Consider the following 17,535-nt stretch of genomic DNA (forward strand, 5'->3'; position numbering starts at 1 on the left):
AATATGATAACTACAAATTGGAAAGAAGAAAGGAAGATTCACCTACAATGACCCATCTAACAGTTTAACCAAAGTAAAAGCTGTTTTACCCCAGCTGGACTGCCTAGAATGCATTTCACATTTACTTCTCAAAAACTTGAAGCAGCAGCTTGATTTTAACAAAATCTGACAACTAGTGTTAGAATACAGCTAAGTTTGTAGCTGTACCATCTTGAAATGATAGCAGCCAGTTTAAAATAAAAATCTATAGGTAGAACTAAAAACAATAGGTGTCGTGAAGTTCAGTAGGTGGGTGGAGTTGACAGCTATAGAAACCTTATCAAATATGCTTAGTCCACCAACTTGAAACAAGGGCTTGTAATAATTTTGACAACTTGTCCATTTTCATGTTTGCGAGGTTTACCAATGTTTGGGAAATGGACGTGAAGATGACCTAAGTGGGGATACCCTTCATTCAAGTGAGAGGAGCAAAGTGCCCTGAGAAGTTTATATATGCTGACTCACTCCCCGCTTACCCTAGCTAGCTTTATTCCACCAGCTGTCTTAGGTTTAGCTAGTTATAGATGTGGCAAAGATCTAAGTCACTCTTCAGACCAGTGAAGACCTCAAATCATTCTGTATAAATTACAGGGAAAGCAGCTTGAGGTTTACGAAGCCGCCTTGAATAACCCAGCTTCTTGTAGGTGGAGTTTTCTTGTTGGGGACCCTCTTCTGATGAAACACCAAGGCCATTCGCTCTTTCTGTTAACCTTAAAGCTCCTATAAACTGCAAGGGTAAGGCTGCTGCCAAAACAAACAGAATCTAATGTCTCTCTACTTTTAACTTCCCACCTTCCTCAACTCTTGTAAAAATGAAATGCATCTTTACCCACGAAGCAATTAAATACAACTGTTTTTACAATTTATTTTAAAGTAATGACATTAAAATTGACAGAACAAAAATAAAAAGAAATGTTGCATAAGCAATAGAGGTTATATTTCCTGGATAGTCAAATCTGTAAACACTAGAATAGGTTTTTGGTTGCTTTCGTTAAAGAAAATTTTCTCATATACAGAAGTAATTATGCCTGAAGCTTGAAGAGACTAATATGTAACAAACTTTTCAGTTAGTGACACTGTAGGATCTGGTTAAATTGGGTTAGATTGACTTTCCAGAAGGAAAACAAAGGCCCATTAACCATCATTCCCACAATGAAGCAATAGCAATTATCAATAATGAAACTGGAAAGTTCTTGGTGTATATTCAGTGACTTCTCTTCAAGAAAGAGTGCTTCAGAAGCTGGACAGCAGAAGGTCGCTCATGCTGGTCCCTAAGAAGGGAAAAACACATCAGAAGCAACCCCCAGAAATGTGCATGCCAATTAGATCTACTTGACTCAAAATGCCCACTTCAAGATTAAAGTACAACCTCTGCCAGTCAAACGGATTGAGCCCAGCGCTAGTTTTCAGCTGTGTGATATTAGGCAAGTGACTCAAACTCTTATCTCATCAGTAAAATGGGAATAACAATCATACCCAGCATGGGAGAATTAAATAATATATGTACAGCTTTTAAACAGTGTCTGGCACGTAGTAGTTGTTCAAAAAATAGTAGCTATTTTGACTAAAAAGTAGGCCATATTTTTCACATTGAGGTTATGTTCAGTTTGGGATATAATTTATACACTAGTAAAATTATAACTTTTTTAAAAGCTTGATGCACTTCTAACTAGCAATAAATGTACTTTTTAAATTTTTGAGGCATTAGAATCCAAATTGAAAAGCCTTTAAAGAAACATTTAAGTATGCTTTGGTGATTAATTAAAATAATTCTATTTGGGGCACTCTTGGAAGAGCATAAAGTAAAAGGAGAAGTTGCTCAACAACAGTATAATTGTGCTTTTTTTTCCTCTCTCAAGAAATCAAAACACTTTTACCAATGAACTGTCAATGAAGTAATGAACCAGTCAATAGTTATCTGCAATGACCTATTCCAAAGGAATTCTTTTGGTTAAATTGGCATCTTTGGATAAGTTTTGAAGCAAATAACCCCTAAGGAAGCCTAGGTGAAAATGGAAATAAAAATAGTTTGAAAAAAAAGTGATGATAAGTCATTTACAAATAAAAACCTCCCGACATCTGGAGGCTCTTTCTCCTGCCTTCAAAATATGCAGAAATCTCTTCTCTCCAAAAATCCTTTCCTTACTTAATCTGGCTACCATTTCTAGTTGCTGTCTTATTTCCTCTATTCTTGCCAAATTTCCATAATATGACCACAATTCAGTGACTTTTTTCAACATTCATTATCTTAAATTCTTAACCTTTGGCCCAATGCTCTCTAGAAATTGCCCTGTTAAAACTAACCATGATGCCCAATCAGCGTGCCTCAGTTAGTTGGGCAGCATTCCACAAAGTGAAAGGTTGCTGGTTCAATTCCTGGTCAGGGCACATGCTTGGGTTGTGGATTTGTGCCCCATCAGGGCACATATGAGAGGCAGCCGATCTATGATTCTCTCTCACATTAATATTTGTCTCCCTCTCTTTTTCCCTCCCTTCCTGTCTGTCTAAAAATGAATGAATAAAATCTTAAAAACAAAAAACTAACCATGACTTTCTCATTCCCAAATTTAATGAATTCATTCTCCTCATCTCTGTAGCATCTGAAGTATTCACTACCTCGTCCTTCCTGAAATGATCTCTGTTTAGACAGAAGAAGCTGTTCTCTTGGTTCTTCATCTGCCTTGGAGCAACTCCCTTGCCTCCCCCACCCCCTTTCTCCCTTCCTTTCCTTTTACCAGTTATGTGCTAGACTCAATATTCTTTATTGTTATCTTCTCCCATTTTCATAAACATTATCATCAGCCCTCTAGTTGTTTTGTTTTGCTTCTGCAACTATAGCTACCAGCCTTATGATTCTGAAATATGTGCCCCCAATTTTAACTGCTTTCCTGAGCTCCAGTTCCATAGCTTCAAACATGTCCTTAGATGAAGCGACCCTGATCAACATCCTTCTCTATTTCTCTTTCACAACTTTGTATTATAATTTCTTCCATTATCCAGATTCAAAACCATGAAATTCTATTATCCTCCATCACCAAGTTCTGATTCATCTTCCCTGAAATGTTCTGGAATCCAAGTTTCAAGCAGTCTCTATTTGAGGACTGACCATACAATGCCTCTGACCTGCCCTCCTAAATACTTTCCTTCATGGCACTTTCTACCCCAAACCTTCTGCAGTCCCCTGCTCCTCACTGCCCATTGCAACAAAGCTAAGCTCCTTGGCCACGCTTTCCAGAGCTTTCTGCCTGCCCATAGGAATATCCCCACCCATGCTTACATCTTACTGCTCCCTGAAATTAATTTCTGTTCTGTCCAGTCTTGGTGCTCATTTCTACTTCCAAATCTTTAAGGTACCTTAGCCCTTTATTTCTGACTATCCACCCTCCAAGGAGCACTGCCATAGACATCAGGTTCTAGAGTACTTAGGGTTTTTGCCATAGAATTTCAGGAGATAATTATAGGCTTGTGTATGACATTAATTGGGTAAAGTAGGTTAGTATTCTCCCTGACAGTTACAGACCAAGGAGCCCTAATTATGTGCCTCGTACTCTGCTAAGCAATTTGCATACACCATTTCACTTAACCTTCACAACAAGCCTATTAATTATTAGTGGTGTGATTTGTGTGTTTACCCTGGCTGGTTTGGCTCAGTGGATTGAGCGTCGGCCTGCGAGCTAAGTGTCGCTGGTTCGATCTTCCAGTCAGGGCACATCAGAGAAGGAAAACTCTGACTCCAAAAAACCTCCGCTGCCTTGCGGCATACCTCTTCAGGGGAAAGGCTAAGGGAGTAAACCCCGACAGAAAATCCGGAGCCGGAGTCCCTAAGGCGGTTCGACGTTGTAGTCAACACCGGCAACTCCTGCGGCGCACCTGAAACCAAGCTGTATCGACTCCGTCTTTCCCTTGGACCCTTCAGCTGCGAAGAGAGGGGGGGTCTGCTGCATGGGCAACAGCAGACCCTCCATATCACCCTGCCCGGTCTCTGTAGCTTCAGCTTCGCTGGAGAGGACACTCCAGCGTCATCATAAGAGGTCGATTCAACACGGGAGGAGACAGATACCGTGTCACTCTCGAGTCGGACTGCACAACCATTCTCGGCGGTGCAGATAGACTCTTAAGAAGCTACACCATCGTCTCTCGAGACGGACGGCTGCCGACGATTTGTGTGTTGCTTAGTTTATAAAACAATGATTCAAAAGGAGAGCCATAACAAAGATTCTACCCTTTCTCTTTACATCTGTGTGTGTGTGTGTTTGTGCACACACATGCTCACATATATGAGTAGTGACAGTTGAAAGAAAATGAAAACAAGTAGTTTCTCTGACTCAATAATAGGTAATTATTTAATTTAGAACAAAGAAACTGCAGTAGTTTTAAGAGTTAAGATTAACCTCCAAAACTGGTACTGTTCATATGATATTCTTAACGCCTTTATGCTCCAGTTGTGATTTTGGGGGGAAGGAAGGGGCAGCTCTGCCTGGGGCCCCACCCACAAAATCAATGCTGGAACACCTATGGTGCCTCTGCACCTAAGAACCCCAGCAGTATGCGCTCCTGACCTGGCCTACATGATCTCCTGAAATCAACCAGGACAGCTGATACACACGTCCTGGAAAAGGGAGACCTGTGCATTCTGAGACTCATTAAGAAAGACATAATGACCCCCACTCCCCGACCCCGGGAGTTGAAGGTTGCCATATATGCTTGCTGAAAGCTAGGGCACTGGAATTTTTCATCTAGGAATAAGAAAGCATATTTCATTGAAAGGCAAGAAATAGTGTTTTGTCGGTCTCAGGTCTCCCTCGTCCTGTATGTGCATCTAAATGTTGAGCCTGACCAGGCTGTTCTGCATCATCCTGGAAGCCAGGTGGATGGGTGCCAGCTCCCCTAGCTCTCCCTGATCATATACACACATTTCAACCAGAACCATCTCTCCACTTTTATGTTTTATTCTTTGAATTAAGATTTTGTATGAGCATAGAGTGTCTAGCTAAGAAAGGTTTGAAAACCTCACGAGTGGGTCATCCCTAAGGTCTAACATTTTACCCAGAATTTTATTCCATAGATACTAGGGGACATCAGAACAGGAGAAAGACAGCTCGTTGGGGATTTTCTGCTTTCTCAAATACTCCCCAGTTTAATGCATAAAATGTTCCAATTAGAGATTTGTTTCTTTGGCTCAAAATGTTTACCCTCACTTTAAATTGAAGTATTTCTGGGAAAACCAGTACATTCAATGCTAGTCATCAATCACTCAACCAATCAATTCATATCAATCCCACAATATGAATGAACTTCTCACAGACTTTTCTGAGAGCTGGTTTTAGGAAGGGAATGAGAACACTGGTTCCCTGAGAGGAAAGGGGAACCTAAGCAAAGGTCATGCCATTTCACCTTGGCCCATTCCTGGGAAGATGTCCCAGTGACAGTAAGTACGTAGATCTTTAGCAATTTTTGCACACTTGTTGACTTGGGGAAGAATTGTTAGGACCTGATAAGACATTTAATTGTGGCACTTTCTACTTGAAGCATTACCCCCCAAACACTGATACAACATAGAACATAATCATCCAAAATAGTTAATGATGGTTCCTATCGGCACAAATTCACTCCCTATTTGACTTCATAATGGGAGTGGAGGTTTGAATGAGCCATAAATTACAGGGGAACTGTCAGCTGCTTGAAATCTCTGGGAACTTATCTTCCTCCTTCTGCTCTGAGTTGCTTACCTGGTTAGGCAGACACGCACAAAGTCAGCTGCGCTTTCTGAGAAATGTTCAGGTAAGGGAGGCATCAGCCCTCTGTGTGCTCCAATGTAGAACATGGCTGCCACCCTGCCCATGGAAGCCAGTGGTGGCTTCCCTGTGGCCATCTCAAACACAGTGCAGCCAATGCTCCAGATGTCCGACTTCCTCCCATAGCCAGACTCATTGATGACTTCTGGAGCCATCCAATATGGAGTCCCATGCATGGACTTAAGCATGTCACTGTGGGTGCCATTTAAGCCAGCCCAGGCCAAACGTTTGGCACAGCCAAAGTCAATCAGCTTTATTATTCCAGTAGGCATGAGCATAACATTATTTCCTTTGATATCTCGATGCACCACGCAGTTCTCATGGAGATAAACAACACCTTGCAGAATTTGTTCTGTATATTTACAGAACACCATCTCAGGCAGTGGCCCAAAACGGTTTATAATACTAGAGATTGAGCCGCCAGGAACAAACTCCATGAAGATGCTTACAATGTTCTCTTCCAAGCACGTCCCCAGATAGGCCACAATGTTGACATGTTTCAGTGCTTTGAGCAAATCTACTTCTTCTTGCAGTTTCTGGTATTCTTTTTCAGTAGCTAATTTGTCAGAGGTATCCAAAACCACCTGTTTTACAGCTATTAGCTGTCCTTGGCTAGTTAGACCACAATACACCTAGAAGCAAACCAACAACTTATGATTAAATATAATCCAATGTTTCAGTGGAGCCAGGATGGGGAGGAGCAGCATGGTGCATGGATATCATAATGGCTTGGAGTCAAGTGGCCTGAATGGGTTAGAATCCTGGCTTCCTCCATTCCCCAGCAATGTTAACTTCTCGTCTATAAAGCTGAGGTAGCAATACTTACCTGATAGACATATATGATGACTACGTGAGATCATGGTTTGGGAAAGCTCCTCATGCAATAAATAAAATAGGGGTATTTCAGTGCTAAAGCTCTGAAGAGAGAGAGGAAGGCAGATCCTGAGAAAATTCAGCAGTCATCTCTATCACGTGATTTCACTGGTTTCATGCTTCCTGCCTTTTCACTGATTCCTCAGATGTCTCCAGCTAGAAATGTAACATGCTTTATCTGCGGGTCCGTCTTTTCTTGACCAATCTATGTAAATACAATCTATAGTACTAGTACTATATCAGTTCAAGCAATCTTTTTCACAATTCACAAAATATAAGGAACGTCTTTTGTTTTTGCCACTCAGCAATGACTCTCCCTACTTCCGGTGTCATATTCTGGGCTGCTGAACAAAGAGATTCCTTTCCCTCTGGAATTGAACCAAGGAGAATGAGAAGCTATAAGCGCGGTGGCCATTGTACCAGCACATGGAGCCTGAGAATGAAAGCTGGAAGGAGATGAGAGCTGGAAGGAGGAATTAGAGAGGCCAGCTCCTGATGGCACTGTTTCACCCCTGAAACCACCTGTGCCCAGAGCCACACCCACTCCAGAACCTTCAGTTACATACAGCAGTGAACCACTTTTTCCTTAGGTCAGTTTGGGTTGGGTTTCCTGTTACTTCAACCTGAAATAGTTCTAAACAAAAGAGTATGATGGGGTTGGGGGAGAGGGCCCACTTGGAGCATAAAGAAGGAGGGTCAAGGAGGACTGGAGGTTTTGAGTTTCATTTTGTTTTCCATTCAACTTACTGTGCCGTAGGCTCCTTTCCCAAGGATCTCACCCCTGGTCCACAGGATAGGTTCTTCACACTTTAAACTATTTTCAGAAAAGATCTTTTCATTGAGAAATTTCTCCTCATCATATATTCTGAACCTATTACTATGTCTCTGGAAGAATGAGACAAAAAGAAAAGTCACCATTAAACTCTGAGTCTTTGGGATGCAGAGAAGAGGTGGAGAGTAGAGTCAGGTCTTCCCTTTTTCCAACGTAAGATCAACTAACTAGAGAAAGCCAAATATGGACCCCTAACCGTCAAATAGGATGCCCCTCCTAGTTATCCTGACTACAGCTTCCCCGTGCCAACAGCCTCCCATCAGGTCATACCTGAAGCTTCCCTTTTTCCACTAAAAAACATTCCCACTCCTCTGCCTGCCTTTGAGTTCCTTCCAAAACCAAGTGATAGTGGCTGACTCCTTTGCTGTAGTGAGCTCTAAGTAAATAGCCTTTGTTCTTCATTTATTTCCACAACACATACACACTCAAACACACGTATGTTTACATAAGCATATCTGTGTACACTTATATACACATACATACATTTACACACAAACATACACACAAATAAGAGACTCTGTGATGAGTGCACACACAGCCTTAACAAGCAAGTCTAAAGGTCAAGGCCAGGTGCAACAGACTGAAGATCCATGGCCCTGTAGATCCTTGATACTCAAAGGAGAATCTGCAGACCAGTTGGATCAGCAATTATCTGGGAGCAGCTTCTTAGATATTCAGAATCTCAGGCCCCAGACACACTGAATCAGTGTCTACATTTTAACATGATCCCCAAGAGATTTGCATTCGTAGTAAACTATGAGAGACCCTGCCCTAGAAAGGAGGAAACAAGTATCTCTTTATTGAATTTAGACTATGTTTTCCCATTAGTTGGTCATGACCGAAAATACTTTGTTCTGATCTCCTGCACTAGTTTTTAAAAATAAATGATCATGGTGATGCAGAGGCACGGTGAAGGCCCTCTGGGAACAAGACATCCTATGGGGTCACCTTCCTCACAGATGGGCATGTGTGCCTCCACAGGGCCATTGGGTTTTTCCTCCCCATCCTCTCACGTTTCTCTATCCAAACTGAAATGTAAGGACTGCTTGGAAAAGAAAAGGTCAGTTTTTGACTCACTGGTTGCAAGGTGGGATTATCACTAATTATATTTACTAGCTTATTAGCTTTTCTTCAGTTTGAAAAGGCAGAGTGGTAGACCCATCTCAGACACACCAGCACACACATACCCCCATATTCCACCCCAGCCCTAAGGCCTCTCTGAATAACTATCTCCCAGCAGAGACCAAGATCACCATGAAGGTAGAGTTGGCCTTTTAGGACAACGATGATCTCCACCATGATTAAGTGATTAAAGGTGTGAGATGGGAATCGGAATGCCTGGCCCACCACTCACTAACTGGGTGATCTTCTAAACTTCAATTTCTTCTGCTACATGGGGACTTGCTGGTACCTTTAGTATCTGTCTCATAGAGCTGTTACGAAGCATATAAAGGAGACAATATGATGCACCTCACTCATACTTGGTAAGTTCTCAGTAAACCTAGTCATTGTATAATTATTTCCCTAGTGTATTCTTCTGATCAATTATTTAAAATAATTATTCCTGATCCTGATATAGTGTGATATAACCTGAGTTAATGCTCAGTAGCAACATTTCATCTAAACTGACTGTTTCTATCTCTAACATATGAGAACAGGGGCTTATGTACTTTAGTGAGAACTAAAACAAACTAACAAAACCCAACTACCCATTGATTTTCTTCTCCTCACTCCCATGCCAAACAGATTTAATTTTTTTTTTTTTTTTAATTATTGCCTATGCTTTCTTGAGAGCAATGGCTAGGTCTTATATCCCATCATGTCTCTAGTTCTTAGCCCAGTGCCAGAAACACAGTAGCCATCATCAATATTTGTGTGGTAAACTAGATGGTGAGCCACTTCTTTCTACTCACACACCACCTAGAAACAATGTTTTACTCATAATTACCCAGCTGCTCATATTTCATGTTTTTTTTTTAAGATTTTATTTATTTTTAGAGAGGGGGAAGGGAGGGAGAAAAACATCGATCTCTTGCCTCTCACATGTCCCCAACTGGGGACCTGGGTGCAACTCAGGCATGTGCCCTGACTGGGAATTGAACCTTCAACCCCTCGCGTTGCGGGACAATGCCCAACCAACTGAACCACAGTGGTCAGGTCACTGTTGCTGATATTTGTTGATTGAAAACTTCATCACTGTATAAAATGTTCACCTATTTAAATGACTAGTTTTGCTCTATTAACATACCCCCAATTTTTCCACCATAGTGTCAGGCTGGCCAAATTTCAAAAGTAAAGCAGCATAATGAAAACATTTTAACCTGAGAATCAGGGGACCTGGATTCCAAACTTGCAACCAAACAATGAGACCTGGATGAAACTATTTAATTGTTTGGGATATCTGATTCTTCATTTGAAAACAAGGGGCTTGAACCAGATTGTCTCTGGGGTCCTTTCCCATCCCAATTAAATCATTGATTTTAATTATACCAACCTGAATTTTGGCATTTGTTGTCTCTCCACCCAACACTTGTGTGGTATTTTCTCTCCTACTGAAGACAAGATTTAGGTTTTCAGGATCTGTTTCATTTGCCATTATCTGGCAAGAGTTATCTTTCTCATCAAGAGCTAACAGTTCTACAGCTAGACAACCTAATAGTTCATCTGTCAATTCTTCATTCTTTATAGAGTCTAGAATATCTTGGGAAATTGAATTTGTATCACTTAAAGTTTTTCCAAATGTTCGATGTGTAATTGACTTATTAGCTAAACTATCATGCTCCAAAGAATGTGCCCAATGTTGGTATATTTGTTTCTCTTGGGAAGAGAAATTCGTAAGTGTTTTAGACTTATTTATCAAACTATCAAACTCTACATCATTCGTTAAAATTTGGTTGGCATTTATTTTACCAAGAGATGCTGTATTCTGTTTTTCTTGTGGCACATGCTTGTTGAAACTCTTCTCACTAGGCAATGCTCTGCTGTTTTCTGACAGAAAAAATGGGGTCTGGTGATGTAGCTCTTCAAGTTCATGCAGATCTCTGAGGCTCGTGGCAAGTATCTGACTGTTAGAAATGTCTCCTTCATCGGCAAACTCCTCCATAGGGACTTCTTCAACAGTGGACAAATCTGAGACAGAAAGGGATTTGTTCTGTTTAATAGACTGCTCATGAGTCTGAACAAAGTTCATGGGCTGAATTTTGTCTTTGGAAGATAGAAAATCTTTTCCTGAAGACTTCATCTGCCACTCTGGTTCTGAAATACCACCACCATTTTCAATGTCTTGTAGGTTGCTACCTGGAGCCTCGCCATCTTTTTCTTTGGAAGTTAAACTTTTGTGCTTGTGTTTAATTCCAAACGAAGCCTTAGGGGGTTTAACATGTGGTCTCTTTTGAGAAAGTCTTGTTCTGCTATTGCTGCTCCTCTTACTGTGTGAAGATAGACGTTTACTGCTGGTGCATTTGCCCGATGGAGCTGAGCCTATTTCTCGGTAACATGTGCTTTCATGTCGTTCAGCCTCTCTCATGTGACAATAAACAGGGGTCCCAAACATTTCATAGATTCCAGGTCCATTAGCAGCTGAATTGATTTCTTTGAACATGTCGCTATAGTTAAGATCTAGGTAATTTAGTCTTGGCTCTTTTGGTTGAACAGGGAGAGGAACGGAAACCTTTTTTATTCCTGGATTTTTACAGATGCAGGGAAATGATTGCTTTTTAGGTTTTAGAGTCTGGTAAGTTGCTTGCTTCTTTTCTATCTGTGGCATTCTCCTTTGAAACCTGGTTAATTGCTGAGGTCTTGGGTCAATAAGCCCCAAAGAAGGGAAAACTTGAGTTTTTATACTGGTTTTATGCATAGCAGACTTAATGGAACCTTCAATGGAAATCACAAAATTCTGAGGTGTCTTGTTACTGGTGTTGGTTTTTGAATCTGACTTATTTCTATGGGTTTTCATCTTATGCCTGTCATTTCCCTGGTGTGCAACTATGTTGACACTATTGTTGTTATGAAGGGTGCCCTTTCTCTTTTGGAGGCTTGGTTTAACTATGGCTGGTGCATTGGGAGTCTCATCTCCAGGGAAAGTGATATGGATAAGAGGCACTATTCCATTCACTTCTGGTTTGGTTGCCTCTGCTATTGATATTTTTATATTTGTCTCTATATTGTTATGACCTGGGAGCTTCTCAATGGGGCCATCAGGAATTACATTGGAGACACTTTTAAGTACAGTAAACTCTTCTAAAATCTGATTTGGTTCAATTCCTTCACCTTTATGCACTGAGGCACTTTTTGGATTATCTTTATCATTTCTAGTCTCTTTATCCTTGCTTAGAGTTATTTCTGAATGCTGGGCTTCTTGGAACTTAATTGGCGTGGTACATCCAACATCTGAATTTTGTTCATAGTTTCTGGCTACAGAACCCTCTACCTTTCCTGATGAGAGATATTGAGAGGTCTCTTCTGCTTTTTTCATTTCACTACCAAGACAGTCACTATCCACTTCCCTATCTGCAGGAAAATTGCCTTCCTTAAAACTCTCAGAGGACACCCAAGACGGCCTTTTGTCAAAGTGAGAGATTTGAATTTTGTCACATCCCTCTGTTTCCTTGGATGTCCTATTCTCCTCCATCTCCAGGTGTTGTCTGTGATGGTTAGCCTTCCAAAAACAAAACATGTTTCTGGACCAGATAGAGTTATCAGAGGACCTGAGAGTCTGATACACAGACACCTTAAATGATGCTTCCGGTTGCTTGTTTGATGATCTAAACTCATTAGATAGACTAAAAGGCTCTGAGAGTTTAGGTACAAAAGATACAAGGCTTGAAATATTTCTTCCTCTCACTTTTTGATCCTTGTGATTTTGGGGGATAGTAAAAAATCCAGGTCTCGTGGGCAAGAGTGACAATGGTGGTAGAGGAAACTAAAAGGAAAGAGAGAAAAAGCTAAGAAATACAGAAACATATATGCATATCATGTTAACTAAAGTAATCTGAAGAGGATCTAAGATTTTCTATAGGAAGGCCTTATACTTAGGAAATACAAAGCTATGCTGGAGATCACAATTTTAAAAGTTGAAAGCTTATTCCCAGTGTTGTTTTTTTTTTTTTTTTAAGAACCAAGGTAAAATAATACTTTTAAGAAACCAAAATTATCATAGAGATTCATAGTTATATATTTAAAAGGAAGACCCTATAATGTAAACATTAAAAATACAAGATAAAACATTCTATTTCTCTTCTCTTTTTATTTGTCAAAGAATTAATCTAAGATTTAAAAATATTTTTTCTTATGTATTGATTTGAGAGAGAGACAGAGAGAGAGAGAAGAGAGAGAGATTGATTTGTTGTTCCATTTATTTATGTATTCATTGGTTGCTTCTTGTATGTACTTGACTGGGGCTCAAACTCACAAGCTTAGAAGACACTCTAACCAACTGAGCTACCTGGCCAGAGCTGATCTAAGATTTTTTAAATTCCCACTTAGAATACCTTAAAATTGCTCTTCACATTTACTTTAACAATGAGTTACATACTAATTCATAGTTTGTATCCAGAGTACAACTACTTCTCATTGTTTTGCCAAACTGTTTTGTTGAGGGTAGCTTTTCAATGTGCCACACTCTACACTTGAATGTTAGCAACCATGACGGTTTCTAATTCTTTGCCCTCCAATTAATTTCAAACTAAGCTAGTTTTTATTATTATCAACCTCTAGAGGTCAGTGTAACCCAGGGTATAATATTCAGCTTTCGGGTCATTAAGCTTTAAACTCTAACTTTATCCTTCTTTTCATTGAGACCTTTTTCTGCATATACAGATTTAATACCTAATTATTTCAGAATACTTATGAGCTGGATCTTGAATGGTAACTGAGAGCTACATGTTTCATTTTCATTCTGTTGCCAACTGTGTGTAAAAATAAAGGAAAATGAAAGGACCCTGATACCAGTGAAGTGCAGTTTTATTGCCTAGATGATTTTCTCCAATCTCTTAAAAATAATGGGAAATAAAGACAGATTCTCCCAGTGCTTAAACATCTCTCCAAGAGCAGCCATTTTTTTTAGGCCAATAAACCCCTTTTACAACAAGAAGCAGTACCTATGCATTTTCTCAAAGGCTCTTGGATACAGAAGAGTTAGACAGTTGAGGACTGCAAGATCTTTCCAAATACTTATAAATTAGACAACTAGAAAAATCTTTGTGTCACTGGAAAAAAGAATGACCTAAGTTCTAATATGTCATAAGAAGATAAAATTTAGTATGTCTAAGAAAGCTGCTCATCTCATTATGTAGAGAATAGGAAACATCCCAGAAAAGGAATATATCCATGGCAACGTATAATTTTCCCAGAAATTACTGGCTACTCTATAAACTATATATGAGTTGTTGTTTTCCCAAGAAATAATTGCTGAGGATTTTGGTTCTGAGTTATTTAATCAAGTTTCTCTCTAACAACGAAGGTTCTTTGGTGTTAACCCTTAAGTCAATAACACTAAAACTAATCTTACCTCAATTCTGCAGCTACTGTACTTCATATCAGAGATAGAAAACTCTGTAACAGGAAAAAATAATAAAAGTTAGATATTCTTAGTAGTTGAATGAACACAGTCTGTCTTATCTTAGAGTTTATGAGTAATCTTGGTGCTGAGGTTTGAAAAAGTCAAAATTAAGAGTTATTCCAGGTGTAATCCATGTGGAGGTGGGTATGGTATAATCACACAAAACCTTAGGCTGCTTCCACTAAAGAAGGTTGTTGTTTCATGCATAATATTGTTTCTCATATACATGTAGGTTATATATATATATGTCTTATGTATATAACATTTGTATATATATCTATATGTTGATATATATTTATATTTACCTCCTGGCAGGAAACACAAGATCTCTGGAATAGAGAGCAGAGCATTTATCACTCACATGGAATCATAGCACCAGTTTCCAACACCCCAGTTCCAACAAGGCACACCCCAGTTCCAACAAGGCAACACACTGAGAGCCATATGTCCACCTGTGCACGTAGAGGGGCTGCCCCACAGGAATTATGAGACTCAGAGTTGATATAGTGTTTGGCACTTTGACCCATATTTTTTTCCTGAGAAAGAGAGAACTTCACTATGAAATGCAAGCAAATGTTTCCAGGAGAAAGGACAAATGTGTCACTGGGTTTTATGATCCTAGAATGTAAGCAAACACTCCTGAGGAAGTAAGCCTCTGAATCTCTCTGGAGCAGGACACGATCTCTAATTTCTAAGACATGTTTATCAGTCAATCCTCTTTTAACCTAGTTTCCTAGTGCTTTTTGCTCAGAAAGTCTGGGCTCTGTAGAAACATGAAAATATTCATGAATAATTGTCTCCCAACTGTCATTTGAACTCAAACTTAGAATACATCATAAATTTGGAAGGGGATGTGTGTGGAAAGGGGAGGTGTGATTTACTGGGTAGTGTAAAACCCAGTTGTTGTCTTCTTATCAAAAAGTAAGAATGGTCCCCAAAATCCCATGCACTGCCATAGTTTGAAGCTGAAACCAAAAGTGTCAATGTGTTCAAAGTCAAAGCAGGTCACATCAATAAATGAAGTGGGAGAGGTGGAGACAGCAGTAAACTGAAATCATGTGCCCCAATTAAGGGAGATCCACTATCAAGTTCTAAGTGATGTTGCCCATTAGAGATGGGTAATCTGTCACTGCTAGACCTCCCTATTGTCAAGAGAAAACTGAAATCTGAAGACTTTATGTGAAATCTCCCTCTTGCCCCTTCTTTTCTGAATATTTTGAAGGCTGAACAAAATGTGACAGTGGGTCCATTTTAGCCACAGCTACCATTTTGAAATTTCACTTAGAAACAGGCTTCTCTAAGATGTAACATAGGTAAAGAAGCCATTCTCAGGTGAAAAATGGTTGCCTGAGATGAGGATTCCAACTGAAGGGGCAAAGGCATTCATTTCCTTAGCCACAGCTGGCCAAGGCACCTCCTCCCAACAATTTATTCAATAAATATTGAGTGCCTGTTGAGTGGCCAACACTGTTCCAGAAGATGGCAATATAGCTGTGAATAACGAAGACAAAATCCTTGTCCTCATAGAGATGACATTCTAGAGACTGAGATTTTCTTTTTCTTTTTAGTATTTTCTTTATTTATTTCTAGAGAGAGAGGAAAGGAGGTAGAAAGAGAGAGAGAGAAACATCAATGTGTGGTTGCCTCTCATGTGCCCCCAACTGGGGACCTGGCCCACAACCCAGGCATGTGCCCCGACTGGGAACCAAACAGTGACCCTTTGATTTGCAGTCCAGCACTCAATCCACTGAGCTACAGCAGCCAAGGGCTAGCGATTGAGATTTTCTGTTGAAAAGACACTACAAGTTAATTCCAGAAATACAACTGAATATTATTTATAGTTGGGTGCATATGGATAACTTCCTGAATTTTTTAAAATTTCAGATATTATTATAAATATTTGGATAACTAGTATCCAGTGTTGGAAAGGAACAACAAGTGGTAAAAAGGCACTCAAGCATTTCTGGTGAGATGCAGATATAAGATCTTTCTGATAGGTAATTTGAAAGCCTTTTAAAATGTATATAGAATTCCAGTTAAAAAATTGAGTGTACAAACTTTTCTCCATTCTCTTCACAAACCTCATTAAAATTACAATAAAAGAATTTTAAAAGGTGTGAGTAAGAACAACAAAAACCCAGAGAATAAAATAGCAGATGATCAACATCAACGAACTTTTGGACAGTGAAAACCATATAAGTGAATAATAATTGATTAGTTGCCAGTTTTCTCTATTCTGCTCACTACCTGTAGAGGACAGAACTCAATAACAAACAAGGGCAGGGAGCAGGAATTGAAGACACTAGGTACCTCTGAAGGTAAGCATGCAGCTGAGGCTGAGACAAGGGATTGCTTGTTAGTTTGTAGAAGGAGTAGGTTCCTGATTCCCTGACCTGCCCCACTAGTCAGGAGTTGCTCTTCTAACATTCCCAGCTGAGGGTTGGAGGTTTACCCTCTGGAGAGTTTGAAACAAAGATGCACAGGAGCCAGCTGCAGCTGAGAGCAGGAATGAGTTGCTAGAGTGAACATAAGAGGATTCAATGAAAACGTGCACACTGACATGTGAAGCCTCAGCCTTACAACCTAAAGACAGGAGCCTGGGATAATCTTTCTCTAGGGAAATTCATTGAGAGAAAAGCCTGGTTATGCACACAGAAACCCAGGAATCCCCCATCCAACTGTCCAGGTCTCTGCCTACTCAAGAAGCCCTTTGGAGTGCTCCACATTTTTAGAGCTGCCCTCTTAAATACAAATATGTAGATAGCCAAGGATCAGCTGGTATGTGAGAAAAGCCTCTAATGTGAAAATACAGAGAATAAAACAAACTGAAAGAAAGTAAAGAGCTCAGAGGAAACAGAGGATGAAAAACCATCATTAATGCACCATTCTCATGAAGCTACTGGAAAACGTACCCACTGAAACAAGGGAGTAAATAAAAAAAGAGGAAGCTAAGTATCCAGTAAACAGGGTCCAATGCAGCAGGGAGGCTTACAAAATTTTCAGGATGATGCTAAGGGAATCCCAGACATAGCTGGTCAGTGGGTCCAAAACAAGCAACACAGAATGAAACAAGAGGATAGAGGGTTCTGGGAGCAGTGTCTCCAAACACAAAACTAACCAACAGATTACCTGATGTGCAGATGCATTTTACAAGTCCTTCAGACAGGATGGGGATGAATTAGGAACAGATACATAGAGAGGATGCGAATAATGAAATGAGGCACTTAACACTGTAATAAATACAATGTCTCAGAAGGGAGAAAATGTAATCATAGCACACAAATGAGCTCAGTTGTAAATAAAATTTTACCCAGTCATAAGAACAAACACATTAAATAGTGATTTCTTTTAAACCCAAAGATTGAGAAGATTGGGGATTGCCTATGTGTGAGGAGAGTAATGTAAAAGTGTTAAATTCTAATAGATAAGGTCTAAAT

General features: G+C 39.9%; 1 protein-coding gene across 5 annotated transcripts in view; it reads right to left on the reverse strand.

Moving 5' to 3' along the window:
- Nucleotides 1–1,079: 1,079 nt before the first annotated feature.
- MAP3K19 (mitogen-activated protein kinase kinase kinase 19) overlaps nucleotides 1,080–17,535 on the reverse strand; it is a 78,552-nt gene continuing 62,096 nt past the window's right edge. For 2 of the 5 annotated variants that reach the window (XM_090267058.1, XM_090267049.1), the window contains 5 exons: nucleotides 14,048–14,091; nucleotides 10,034–12,460; nucleotides 7,455–7,592; nucleotides 5,769–6,466; nucleotides 1,080–1,310 (listed from right to left, as the gene is read on the reverse strand). In XM_090267058.1, the coding sequence (XP_090123184.1) occupies nucleotides 1,244–1,310; nucleotides 5,769–6,466; nucleotides 7,455–7,592; nucleotides 10,034–12,460; nucleotides 14,048–14,091 (3,374 nt within the window). In that variant the 3' untranslated portion in view covers nucleotides 1,080–1,243. The remainder of the gene's footprint in view (nucleotides 1,311–5,768; nucleotides 6,467–7,454; nucleotides 7,593–10,033; nucleotides 12,461–14,047; nucleotides 14,092–17,535) is intronic. The other 3 variants (XM_090267080.1, XM_090267066.1, XM_090267073.1) reach the window with 3 other exon arrangements.

The sequence above is a fragment of the Furipterus horrens genome, unplaced genomic scaffold (assembly GCF_987537825.1).
Source record: "Furipterus horrens unplaced genomic scaffold, mFurHor1.1.pri manual_scaffold_1, whole genome shotgun sequence".
NCBI lineage: Eukaryota > Metazoa > Chordata > Mammalia > Chiroptera > Furipteridae > Furipterus > Furipterus horrens.